The following is a 12,482-nucleotide window of genomic DNA, read 5'->3' as shown; positions in this document are numbered from 1 at the left end:
ACACATTAATAGCTATTTAAAAATGTATCTGAAACTATTTGTTTTTCCAAAACTAATGATGGAATTTCAACACACAACTTTTACAATGGTGAGCGCACCTGAGCACAGCATCATACAAAAAAAGCGCAGAGGCATCGTCATTCTGCCTCCAGCAACAGAAGAACAATTTACTAATGAAGTCAGAAATACACTGTAATTTAGCACTTGAGGCAAGTCCCTCTCTGCCTAGGACAATTAGCAGAAAATTACTTCATTTCACAATTAAGCTGTACTGCACACGCTCAAGTGACACGGAAAAATGCGGTTTCCAAAAAGAACACTTTCAAATAAAATTAAATGAGTACATCATACAATACGTCTTATTTCATTGTACATATGGATTTCTTCTCAGCTCACTGCCTTCTATTAGTACCGTTCTAGTTAGTCTGATGAATAGCTGCTCGAGCTGCCTAAATGGATTTTAACTCTCTAACACTCAGGCAAATGACACCATCATTTTGTTGCAGCTTCAGTGCGGACAAGCAGGTCAGCTGGCCACGGTATGGCCGCTGGATGATTTAATTGAATTGTCAGAGTTGGCGTCCTCTTATTGGGTAGCGTCCAGCCCTGCGATGATACACTGCAGAGTGCTCCATCTTCCCTGACATCAGTGGCGGAATGAAGTGTGTTTTGTGATGGAGTCTGAAATTACCTAGCACTCACTCAATGATAGACTCATAAACAAAAGTATGAAATTGTCGAGGACAATTTGGCTTTAATAAAGACTGGATAAATGTAATGTATTATTGACAGAGAGGAAGTCAAATAATATGAATGAATGCAAAGTACTCAGAGCGGATACTGCAAAGGGGAAGAATGCATCGGTTTCAAGCATTTTTGTGTCCTCACTGAAATACATTTTCAGTACAGTAACAGTAGTAACTCGATCAGCTGTTTTCAAAACTGCAGCTTGAAGTCACCATGAACTAAAAAGGACAAATCTTTTTCTTTTTTTTTCATGGAATATCACAGTGCTTATTACTGTATTAGTGATGCACAGATCAGGATTTTTCATGAACAATTCTGATATTTTCACAAGCAAATTGGCCATTCTGATACCGGTTGTAATTTTCTTTTTCTTTGTTTAAGCAAAATGATTTGCTGTTTATTTGCTCTATAACATGCAAAAATATATGTTTGTGTGCAAGAATAGAGATTAGACATTTAGACATCCTTGGCGGAATCACTTCCTCCATTTTGAAGTATGTTAAAAGTATTGTCAAGTGGGCAAGGGAAGCGTAGTTGGACAGACCCTCGACCCATTGATTTTGACAGAGGGAGCGAGTCTACTCAATATATAAGGCTTGTTCGTCTTGAACCAGCGCTGCACAGACCGATCGGTTTATGACATCAAAGTACCGCGAGAGCAATTCAAAAGCATAAGGAGCCGTCTACTTTATATCCGCTCTCGCGGTACTTTGATGTCATTCAACCATCGGTCTGTGCAGCGCTGGTTCAAGTCGAACAAGCCTATACACTTCAGGCAGATCACAACAATGCAACATGATTGTGACATCACAGCAGATCTCACTTAAAAGTACACTGTGTAGTTTTTTAAGTATTTTATTAGCTAAAATCAATGTCTTTATTCATAAATATGTCCTCATTGGTGTAAAATTACCTCTGCCAATGATCTGACTTATCCTCGTAAGCGAATAATTTCTTATCTTTATTCGCATGGGACGGGTAAGTCCATTGAGGCTTCCAAGTCGTTCCGCCATCTTGAAAAAAATAATAGCAGAGAGAGACAAAAAGCACTAGCCTACCTCAACGCGTTTCCACAACGAGTTTTCTTTCAGAGCCAGCATCACGTGACTGAAACCAGCAGAAGCGCCAAAAAAGCAAAAAAAATAATTTAAAAGGAAACGTGACCGCCGAATTCAAAAAGTGAGGGTAAATATCGGCTTTTCCCAGGTGGAAAGAAAGAGCTGATGAAGGAGAAAGACTTTGAAAGGGACACTGAAGTTGCCTGCTTTCTTCTCGACAGGTAAGTCAATGTTACAGTCTAAATTACAAGCTTTTTTCATAGCTTGGTTGTGTAATTCACAATGCTGCACATTAGTGGTGGTTGAGGAGACCCCCCCCCCCCCCCCCCCCCTTCTATGTAAAGCGCTCTGAGTATCGAGAAAAGCGCTATATAAATGTAATGAATTAATTATTATTATATAGGCAGCATAACAGTAGAACATGTATAGTTAAACTCGATGAAGTGCTTTTGCAAGACATGTTGTCATAGCTTCTTGGTACATAACGGTTACCGTAGTTGCAACACACATTTTAAAAAGTTAGAGAGCACTATTCGTTTGAATGCAAAATACAATTTCACCGCTAGATGGGACAAATTCCTCCACAGTGTACCTTTAATTTACCCCCACCCCTCACTACTCTAGTGTATGATATTGGAGTTGTTTAAACATTTAACCACATAATACTTGTAGCTACCTTAAGCTGATTTTACACTTTTTATATTTTTTTCCAAGCAAACAGTACATACAGACTTATAGAATGGTGAGTAAAACAAATTAATAAGGAAAAACATTTTGTGCATCCTTGTTTTCTTCCCTCGCTTCCTTTTCCCGCATCTTGGCTCCACAGTAGGATGCTTGGGAAGGATACACCTGTGCATCCTCGCTCATAACTCCTCAGGAAGCTTCCTCGCTCCTCATTCCTCACCGCCTCGCGGTGCAATTAGAGAATTGAGATGTCCTTTATGATGGCCGAGTTCGATTGGTTTCCTGGTCACGGGCTTGAGGACGTAGCAGCGAGGTAAGGAGGAAGCATCAATTTGAGTATTGAGGAGCACCCATGGACTTAAACGCAGTCTGTGTGTAATTCTCCACCAGGAAGTGAAGAACTACTACACTACCCATAAACATGTTGAGATAGTAGAGAGCTTCATTACAAAGATGTGGCTTAAAGCGAAATTGAAAATTCTTATTTTGCCATTTAGTTAAAAAGCAATAAGATAATTTATTACACAGAAAGCAGACCCTATCACCCCTAAAACATTGAGGATATTGCATTCAGATGGCTCGTTTTATCAGTCCTCGGCTGATTTCAGGGATACAGGGATGTAAAATTTCATCTGCCGCTCCACTGATGGAAAATCAACATTTAATCACCATTTCCAGGCTTCTTGGAGAAGAAGATTATCATCAATATAAAAAGAGGTTCAACACAAGAAGGACTTCAGGCTATAATGTGTGCAAATTCATTTTTTGCTAATATGGCAAGAAATAGTCAAGCACTCACAGAGAATACGCAATAAAATCAGTCACGGTCTACTGGATTACCAGAAATAGCTTTAGTTGAATATGAGCAAATGAGTTAGCCGAAAATTGGGTTACATTTTTTGGAGAAAAAAAAACTGGTGTACTGAAAATGGAGAGTGCAATGTTGATGATAAATTATAAGAAAGAAAGAAAGAAAGAAAGAAAGAAAGAAAGAAAGAAAGAAAGAAAGAAAGAAAGAAAGAAAGAAAGAAAGAAAGAAAACTGCATTCACAGGGGTAACAAGCTGACATATTCTCGTGTTCTCTTTAACAAGGCCAATAGTGCAGAGAATAGCAGTACAATCCCTCTGTCCTCAATAGAGCCAGTTTGCATTCATAAGAGAACCTTTGATGGTAAGGCTTTTTTGCCAAGGAAAGCGCTGCAAATTCATTCCTTTCGATTCATTTCAAGAAGCCCTCTTGTCTCTAAAGATCAAGGCACATTTGTTCTTATAATACATCAATATAGAGAAAAGTTTTGGGCTCTCTTCAATCACACAAGAATGACTTTTCAACAAAAACCTGAATATCTTCTGAAAACCATTTGTCGAACAAGTTAGTGTCCTCCAGTCTTTTCTTCAAAAAGCAATTATGCATAGAAATATAATTTAGGTGGCAGTACTGCACAATGTCGGGCATCATGTTAGCACTAAAATATCAGGTTGAAGCTTATAAGAAAACTTAGTCTAAATTAACTAGATATGCATGATTAAAAGCAATACATTTTCCCATTTTCAATGCTCTTCTATACGTGTACACACTCATACCAGTTTTGGATGATCATATTATTGAATATGAATCAAAAGAGAACAACATCTGTAATCTGATTAAAAATGAAATTTATGGACTTTGTGGTATACTTTGTGATACAAAATATCTGCTGGGATTTGAATAGATCAGAGAAACATATTAAAGGAATTTGAAGGGGAAATAATTGGGTAATTTAATTAAAATGACTATTATTTTTAATTCCAATTATGGAAATAATTTATTTTAGGGTCCAATTCTCACCACGATTTGCTTATTATCATATTACTAGGATATTGGCGGTTTATTAGTACTTATTAGCACATATTTGAATGCCTTATTCTGCATTCAGTACATCACTTAATCCAATCCAATACCCAAACTTAACAACTACCTTACTAACAAGCAATAATTAGAAGTTTATTGAGGTAAAAGTCATAATTAGGTAATAGCGAAAATGGAACCCTAATCTAAATTGTGACCACAATTAATAATATTATTTTTAAATGAAAGTTTAACATTCATGTTATTAGGATCTCTGGGACCCCAAAGAAAGATAAATTAAAAACTCACTCTCAACAAAACACTAAATGTATCTGCATGGGTGACAGCAAAGTAAAAAAAGAAAAGAGTTTTGATCTTAAAAAAGGTTATTTGGAGAAAGCGTCAGTCGTGTGCTTGACTAGTCATGTCTTCTGGAGGCGTCTGTGCCGAACGCAATACAACATTCTCTATTGACAGGCATTAAATTGTTTTCTGAGTTTGATTGATGACACGGATAAAGTGTCCCTCCCTCCAGCTTTATAAGGTCATATTTCCTCAGTTAGAATAACAGCTTTGAGTGAACATCAGAATCTCTCTGAACTGTCTTTAGGGTTTTGCTTCACAGATATCATTTTTCCTCTATTTGAAGTTAAAAGTGTGGCTCTAAACTTTAATCTATTCTTTCATTTTATAAGATTTCACCTCACATTTGCTGTCTCCTATGCAAAAGTTCTGGTGATCTGCTGGCCTATAGGTAATGTATAGGGAATTGGCTTGTTTAGAAATGATAGCTCTTCTCAACTCAATTCTAATCTCGTGAAATAACCTTTCATCATGGCTTTTCTTCATATTGAAAGTGGATTTCACTTATTTATTCAGCTTTTAAACCTTTCCGGTCATGCTGATGGCATTTTTATTAAATCGGCCTTTGTTGTACCCTACTGTCTGAAAAGCCGAATTTAACAGCAATCCGGTGACAGGCTCGCCAATGGCTCAATGACACAAGGGCGGTGTTGTGTTTTTCTACCCCACTCGGTTTCCAAACGCAGCATCAACTTCATGCTTTCCCCCAGATGCAGAATAAGCAAAAGTCAAAACTCTCACGGCCAGAGCCCATTAATCATAATCACGCAATTTGCATTCAGAGATAAAAGCTATATTCCGTACCTGATGCTACTCTTGTAATCAATTACCTCTTGTCAAATAATTTTGTACTACAACAACTTTTTAAGTGATACGCCAGAGTATGCTCATTAATCTTTCCGGCATCATTCTAACTGTACTACTTTGCATTTCTTCAACTCATTAACTGCATTTAACTGTACTAAAACACAGCATTTTGTTTATGCAAGTCAGTATGAGTGGGCATTTTGAGGCACTAGTTTCACAAACGATTGTTTACACCCCAAAACATCCTAAAGATGAAATGCTATACTTTTTTTTTTTTTTTTTTTGGTGAAAACTGAGGCTAAGAACACCAGCTTCCATTTGAGGAACGAGCTAAAGGATGCCTCCGGTTGTTTCAGAACAATATCAATTCCCAAATCCTCACATGAAGTGAACTGAACCTCTAGTTCCTTTCACAGTCAAACCAAACAAACAAAAACTTGACTTCCCACCCAGCATGCCTTCATCCAATTTCTGCGCAAACAAAGTGACCTTGATAGTCTAGAGAGAAACTAAACTGTTTGTTTACTGATTCGCTGTTGTACACATATAAACAGGAATCCTAATTTGCATCATAATTAGTCTCATTGGTCTGCTCTTAAACATTAAATATCTTCTGTTCTGAATCTGATTATATATTCTGGTTAGCATTGCTGGTCTTTGAAAACTTTTTGATTTTGACATTGTCATTTAAATATATTTTATGCTTGTATTTATTATTTTGTTGGTTTGGGTGGTACTTTGTACTATAAAATCAAACCTTACTGGCGTGTTTTAGGCCTTCTCACGAAATGACGTTCTAAATCAAATAGCTTCTATAACATCATAGTCCGTGATAGCTGAAGAAGCAGGAAAATTTATGTTCATTGCGGTGCACAACTTGCTTACCCTCACCATGAACCCTGTGTTCTCTTACGTAGAGTTCTCTCGTACTGCGTCGAAAGAACGCTACGGGAAAGATATTTCTTTGTCGAGATTGAAGCCAAAAATTAATCCTTAATTTTGTAATATTGTAAAACGCTTTTCTGAAGCATACAACCTAGGCGGAGCAATACAGCTCACCCATTGGCTGCTCTGCCAGAAAAGCACAGCCTATGCGAGGCCAGGACGCTGACCAATGAGGACGCTTCGCGCCCTTCTGCGTCACCTCCCGCCCAAACAGGCGTGGCCTAGGCCTATAAATACGAGCATAGCTGTCTAACACGCCGATTTTCTTAAATTCAACGAAGCTGCACGCATCGCTGGATTGATTCGAGCCACCACAGCCGTCTGGATACAAGCACCTCAGCAGGACAAGCCCTTACCTGAAGCCGCTGGTCTTCGCCGCCTTCAGCCGCCGTTCCCTGCTGCGCTTCTCCGGCGTGGATATATCCTTTCAGTTTTGTGTGTGTTTTGTGTGTGTGTTCGCCTACCGCGTCACACGCTTTTTCCTCACAAAAGAGCACGAGCGTCTTTATAAAGATGTCTCGCTTTTCCTGCGGCTCCTGCCGAGCTGCGCTCATCGACGGGGACCACCACGAGTTATGTGTTTCCTGCTTGGGCGAGGAACATGCAGCTATCGCTCTCGGTGATGGCGGCTGCCATCACTGCGACATGATGCCAATCGCGACTCTGCGGACTCGCCTTGCATCTTTCGCCGAAGCTGCTCAACCGCCCCCTGTAGCGCCGCGCCGTAAAAAGCGCCGTGCTCAGCGGGTCCCGGAACCTCCCTCCACGAGGAGCTCGCCGCCGCCGCCGCTAGCTCCTCTCAACGTCTCGCTCGAGTCGCTCACCGACGGACAACAGCCGCAGCACGCCGCTTTGTCCGTTATGGATGACGACCAGCAAGCTGTATCAGAGGGAGATGATGATTGCTGTTCGCTTCTCGCTTCGGAGAGCGAGGGTTGGGCGAGCTCTGTGGACCTCCCCTCCCCCGCTGTTCGAGAGCGCAGAGGAGGGAAGATCAGCATCGAGGCGGAACTGATGCGTCTGCTCACACAGGCCGTGTCGAGCCTCGGCCTCGATTGGTCGACGCCCGAACAACCTGCACTCAACCGGCTGGATGGACGCTTCCTCTCTGGAGACCGCGCTGCGCCCCCCTCCAGACACGCACCGTTTCTTCCTGAGCTTCACGAAGAGGTAGCGAAATCATGGAAGGCGCCATTTTCAGCCAGAGTACGTACTTCTGCCTCGCCAGCATTCTCCGTAGTGGACGGTGCTCGAGACAGAGGCTACCACGCTCTCCCTCCGGTCGAGGAGGCGGTAGCGACTCACCTTTGCCCACCCTCTGCGGGACGGCGGGCTAAGGGAGTCCTACCATCCAAAGCTTGCCGCACGTCTTCAGCTCTGAACGGTCGCGTGTATTCCGCCGCCGGACAAGCTGCATCGGCGCTGCACACCATGGCGGTGCTTCAAATCCACCAGGCCAACCTCCTCTGCAAGCTAGACGAGGAAGGCCCGGGCGCGATCAGTGTTCCGGACCTGCGTAGCGCCACAGACCTAGCTCTTCGCGCTACAAAGTCCGCCGCACACGCCATCGGCAGGATTATGGCCACAGCTACTGTTTCTGAGAGACATTTATGGCTGACTCTCTCTGAAATGGCGGAATCCGAGCGCTCTGCGTTTCTCGACGCCCCCATTTCACCGGCTGGCCTCTTCGGATCCTCCGTGAAGGACTTCGCGGACCGATTCGCCGAGGTACAGAAAACTTCGCAGGCCATGAGACATTTCCTGCCAAAGCGCTCCAGTTCCGCAACAGGCCGCCCTAAACAGCCGCCTGCCCGAACTCAGCAGCGCCCCGCGCCCGCCGCGCCGGCCCAGCAACAACAGGCCCGAGAGAGACCACGGTCTCGCTCCGCCGGACGCCGCCCGCCACCGCGTGGTCCTCGGCCCAAGATCTCAATCAAGCCCGAGGCCTCGGCGCCATCCTAGCCCTGCTAGGAAAAAGACGGTGTTCGGGTCCCGCTGCGGCCGGACTTCCACCAAAGATTCCCGCTTGTACAGCCCTAAGTTCCGTGTTTGTACCAGTGTACTCAGCAGCCAACAAACCGGCCGTAAAGCCCGTTTGCCTGCACACAAACGCCGTTTTCACGGCGACCCAGATAAATCTAAAAAAGAGTTTAATTTCTGGTGTTCCGGCCAAGGCCGATGGTGTAATGTGTGTAACTGCAATGCCCACCCAGTGCCCATTCATTCACACAAGCACAGCCCCGTTCAACACAGGGTTTGCACACATAAAATCGGCTCACACCGATTGTGCTTTACGTGTAGTGAGCGTGCCCACTGTCCAGTGCCCACAACCACTACACACTGCACGTTCCGCGGTTTCTGTAAAAACGAAACTAACGAACGGTCAGTCAGTACACAAACACAGTGTCCCCGGTGTTATAAATGTGCCCGCCACCAAGCGCCCACGTTTATTCACAAACATAACGAGCCCCGTAGGGCTCGCCCCGCGTGCTCTCTCTCAACTCAGAGAGTCGAGCGCGCGCGGGACGCATACTGTGTTAAACATGTCCCCCGCCTCAGACGCCACGGCGTCCATGTCACAGCACATGGTTGCTCTCGTGTCGCCGCCATTTCGCGACCAGAGCCCAGATTACATTCAACCCCTAGTCACACGTGCAGATGCATGGGAAGGACTACCCGGGGTTTCAGAATGGGTGCTAGAGACTATAAAAAGAGGCTATTCGCTACAGTTTTATCGACGCCCTCCCCGTTTCACGGGAAAAGTCGAAACCACGGTAAAAACAGAAGTAGCACATCTACTTCGAGCCGAAATAGCGAAGCTATTGAGCAAAGGGGCCATAGAGCCTTTATCTCAAGCTCAGAGCGAAGGGGGCCTGTACAGCAGATATTTCCTGGTACCGAAGAAAGACGGGGGTCTCAGACCCATTTTAGATCTAAGGCGTCTGAACAAAACGCTTGCAAAGCGGAAGTTCAGAATGCTCACGACCAGAGGTATCCTCGCGCAAATTCGCCGAGAAGACTGGTTTATGGCAATAGATCTGAAAGACGCGTATTTTCACATACAAATTGCGTCACGTCACAGGCGATTTTTGAGATTCGCCTTCGAGGGCCGGGCATATCAGTACACAGTCCTGCCATTCGGCCTATCCCTAGCACCTCGTACATTTACAGTGTGCATGGACGCGGCGCTGGCACCCCTGAGACTCCGGGGCGTTCGAATTCTGAACTATTTGGACGATTGGCTAATTCTGGCTCAATCGCCGTCAGAACTCGCTCACCACAAGACACTAATACTCGATCACCTCGAGTGCTTAGGTCTGAGGGTCAATTGGGAGAAAAGTTCACTGTTTCCCAGTCAAAGGATCTCCTTTTTAGGACTGGATCTGAACTCACTGTCTATGACAGCACAGCTGTCATCACAGCGCAGGCGAAATACCCTGCAAATGGCGAAATCCTTCCTCAGCGGCCACATAGTGCCACTCAGGAGATTTCAGAAAATGCTGGGCCTCATGGCCTCAGCCTCAACAGTGCTGCAGTTGGGCCTGCTGCGCATGCGCCCACTACAGTTCTGGTTGAGAGCGCGCGTACCGCGCCGAGCATGGCTACACGGTCGCTATCGCCTCAAGGTCACTCAGGAATGCATTTCAGCCCTGACACCATGGAGAGCGTCAGACTGGTACCGGTCAGGTGTAAGCCTGGGGACTTCCTCGAGCCTGAAGGTGGTGTCCACGGACGCGTCCACCTCAGGCTGGGGAGCACTGCTCGACGGCAGTCCGCTCTTTGGCCAGTGGTCAGAGCGAGCCAAACTACCGCACATAAACTGCCTGGAAATGATGGCAGTGGACTTTGCGCTGAGGCGCTTCTGTCCCCGGATAAAAGGACACCACGTCCTGGTCCGCTCGGACAACATGTCGGTAGTAGCCTACATAAACCGCCAGGGTGGCGTGAGATCCCGGAACCTATTCAGGTTAGCGGAACGCATACTGGTGTGGGCCCAGCACAACCTGCGCTCGTTAAGAGCAATGCACGTGCCAGGCCACTTGAACGTAGGCCCGGACAGACTCTCACGGAACAACGTTCCCACTGGAGAGTGGTCCCTACACACACAGACAGTGCGTCTGCTGTGGAAAACGTTCGGCAGAGCGGAAATAGACCTGTTTGCAAACCAGGAAAACGCTCATTGCCCAGAATTCTTTTCGAAGAGCACGAACGCGCTGGCCAGAGTCTGGCCCCGCCGCCCGCTCTATGCTTTTCCTCCTGTCTCACTCCTGCCTCAAGTGCTGGAGCGTATCAGGGAGAGCGGATGCTCAGTACTGCTAGTTGCTCCATTCTGGACGAATCAGACCTGGTTCCCAGCTTTGATGCAACTGAAAAGTACTGCCCCGTGGCCGATACCAGTGAGGAGAGACCTCCTCTCACAGGCCAAGGGCTCGATTTTGCATCCTCACCCCGAGCTTTGGTCCCTACACGTATGGGCCATAAACGGGTACCCGCTAACCTCCCAAGAGGAGTGTTAGACACGATCGAACAAGCTAGGGCTCCGTCTACTAGACGGCTCTACGCTTCCAAATGGTCGGTGTTCTCTGGATGGTGTTCAGATCAAGGTCTGTCACCACTTCAGTGTGGAGAACCGGAGATTCTCTCCTTCTTGCAAGAGCTATTGGATAAGGGAAGAACCCCATCCACGCTCAAAGTCTATGTGGCTGCCATATCAGCGTTCGTTAATCCAACGCTTGGCCGTTCACTAGGCAGGAACGACCTGGTGGTCCGCTTCCTGAGAGGCGCCAGGAGGTTAAACCCTCCAAGGCCTCCTTCAGTCCCCGTTTGGGACCTTTCTACAGTGTTGAACGCTATGAAAGGGGCCCCTTTCGAGCCTATTCACTCAGTTGACATGAAACACCTGTCTTTCAAGACCGTGTTTCTTTTGGCTCTCGCTTCAGTGAAGCGTGTGGGAGACTTGCAAGCGCTCTCAGTGAGAGCTTCTTGTATGGAGTTCGGTCCAAACGACTCTATAGTCGTGTTGAAACCGAAGCATGGGTACGTGCCTAAGTCCCTCAACACACCGTTCAGGGCTCAGGTCATCTCCCTGTCGGCCCTGCCGGCCTCAGAGGACGGAAATAGCTCCCTTTGCCCGGTCAGGGCATTAAGAGCTTACGTGTCCCGCTCCGCTGTTTTTCGACAGACGGAGCAGCTCTTCGTTTCGTTCAGCGGGCGCTCCAAGGGACGAGCCGCAACGAAACAGAGTCTGTCTCGATGGGTAGTGGACGCCATTGCGCTAGCCTACGCATCTGGAGGCTTGGAATGCCCTTTGGGCATCAGAGCACATTCCACGAGAGGCATGGCCTCCTCATGGGCTTGGTATAGCGGAATCTCGTTACAAGATATCTGTATGGCGGCAGGCTGGGCCTCCCCGTCTACATTTATTAGGTTCTATAACCTAGAGGTTCCTGCGTTGCAGGCTAAACTGCTCTCGGTCTAGAAGACTATGTATAAGTGTTCCTGCCCCGCACTGCGGCCCAGGTCACTTCAATGGTAATATGTACAAGTGCTCCTGCCCCGCGCTGCGGCCCAGGTCACTTCAATGTCTAATATGTATAAGTGCTCCTGCCCCGCGCTGCGGCCCAGGTCACTTCAATGTTTTAAGCATCACTCACTGACAATGTGTCCCATGAGCATGCTATTACCCCTCATATATATCTATATTTACATATATATGCTATTATGCCTTGAGAGGCACTACTATAAGGGATGATGCTATTTTAGCCGCTCTCCTTATACTTCTTGGGGTAGGCGCTTGTATACCAGGGCGCGCGCGCCCTTAGGTGTCTGTGTCGATCCAAGAACACGCACGGCGGTTTGCATGGGGTTCCCGTAGCGTTCTTTCGACGCAGTACGAGAGAACTCTACGTAAGAGAACGTACTCGGTTACTAACGTAACCTCGGTTCTCTCTAGGAGAGGGAACGAGTACTGCGTCTCATGCCGTGCGTGTCCACGCTGCGTCGCTTCATTGACGAAAATCGGCGTGTTAGACAGCTATGCTCGTAT

General features: G+C 46.1%; 1 protein-coding gene across 1 annotated transcript; it reads left to right on the top strand.

Annotated features, from left to right (window-relative positions):
* The first annotated feature begins 9,084 nt into the window (after positions 1-9,084).
* On the top strand, positions 9,085-12,482 carry LOC306996010 (uncharacterized protein). Its single transcript, XM_079608094.1, has 2 exons — positions 9,085-12,008; positions 12,062-12,482. The coding sequence occupies exon 1, from the start codon at positions 9,099-9,101 to the stop codon at positions 11,913-11,915; it is 2,817 nt and encodes a 938-aa protein (XP_079464220.1). The 5' UTR covers positions 9,085-9,098; the 3' UTR covers positions 11,916-12,008; positions 12,062-12,482.

This window comes from Phoxinus phoxinus, assembly GCF_949152265.1.
Source record: "Phoxinus phoxinus genome assembly, chromosome: 3".
Classification (NCBI taxonomy): domain Eukaryota; kingdom Metazoa; phylum Chordata; class Actinopteri; order Cypriniformes; family Leuciscidae; genus Phoxinus; species Phoxinus phoxinus.
Note: the sequence above shows the minus strand (reverse complement) of the source record. Positions and strands in the feature narration are given on the sequence as shown.

Bases quoted from the DNA above. Each gene is read 5' to 3' on its own strand.
- LOC306996010 (XM_079608094.1), top strand. From the start codon at position 9,099: ATGGGAAGGACTACCCGGGGTTTCAGAATGGGTGCTAGAGACTATAAA.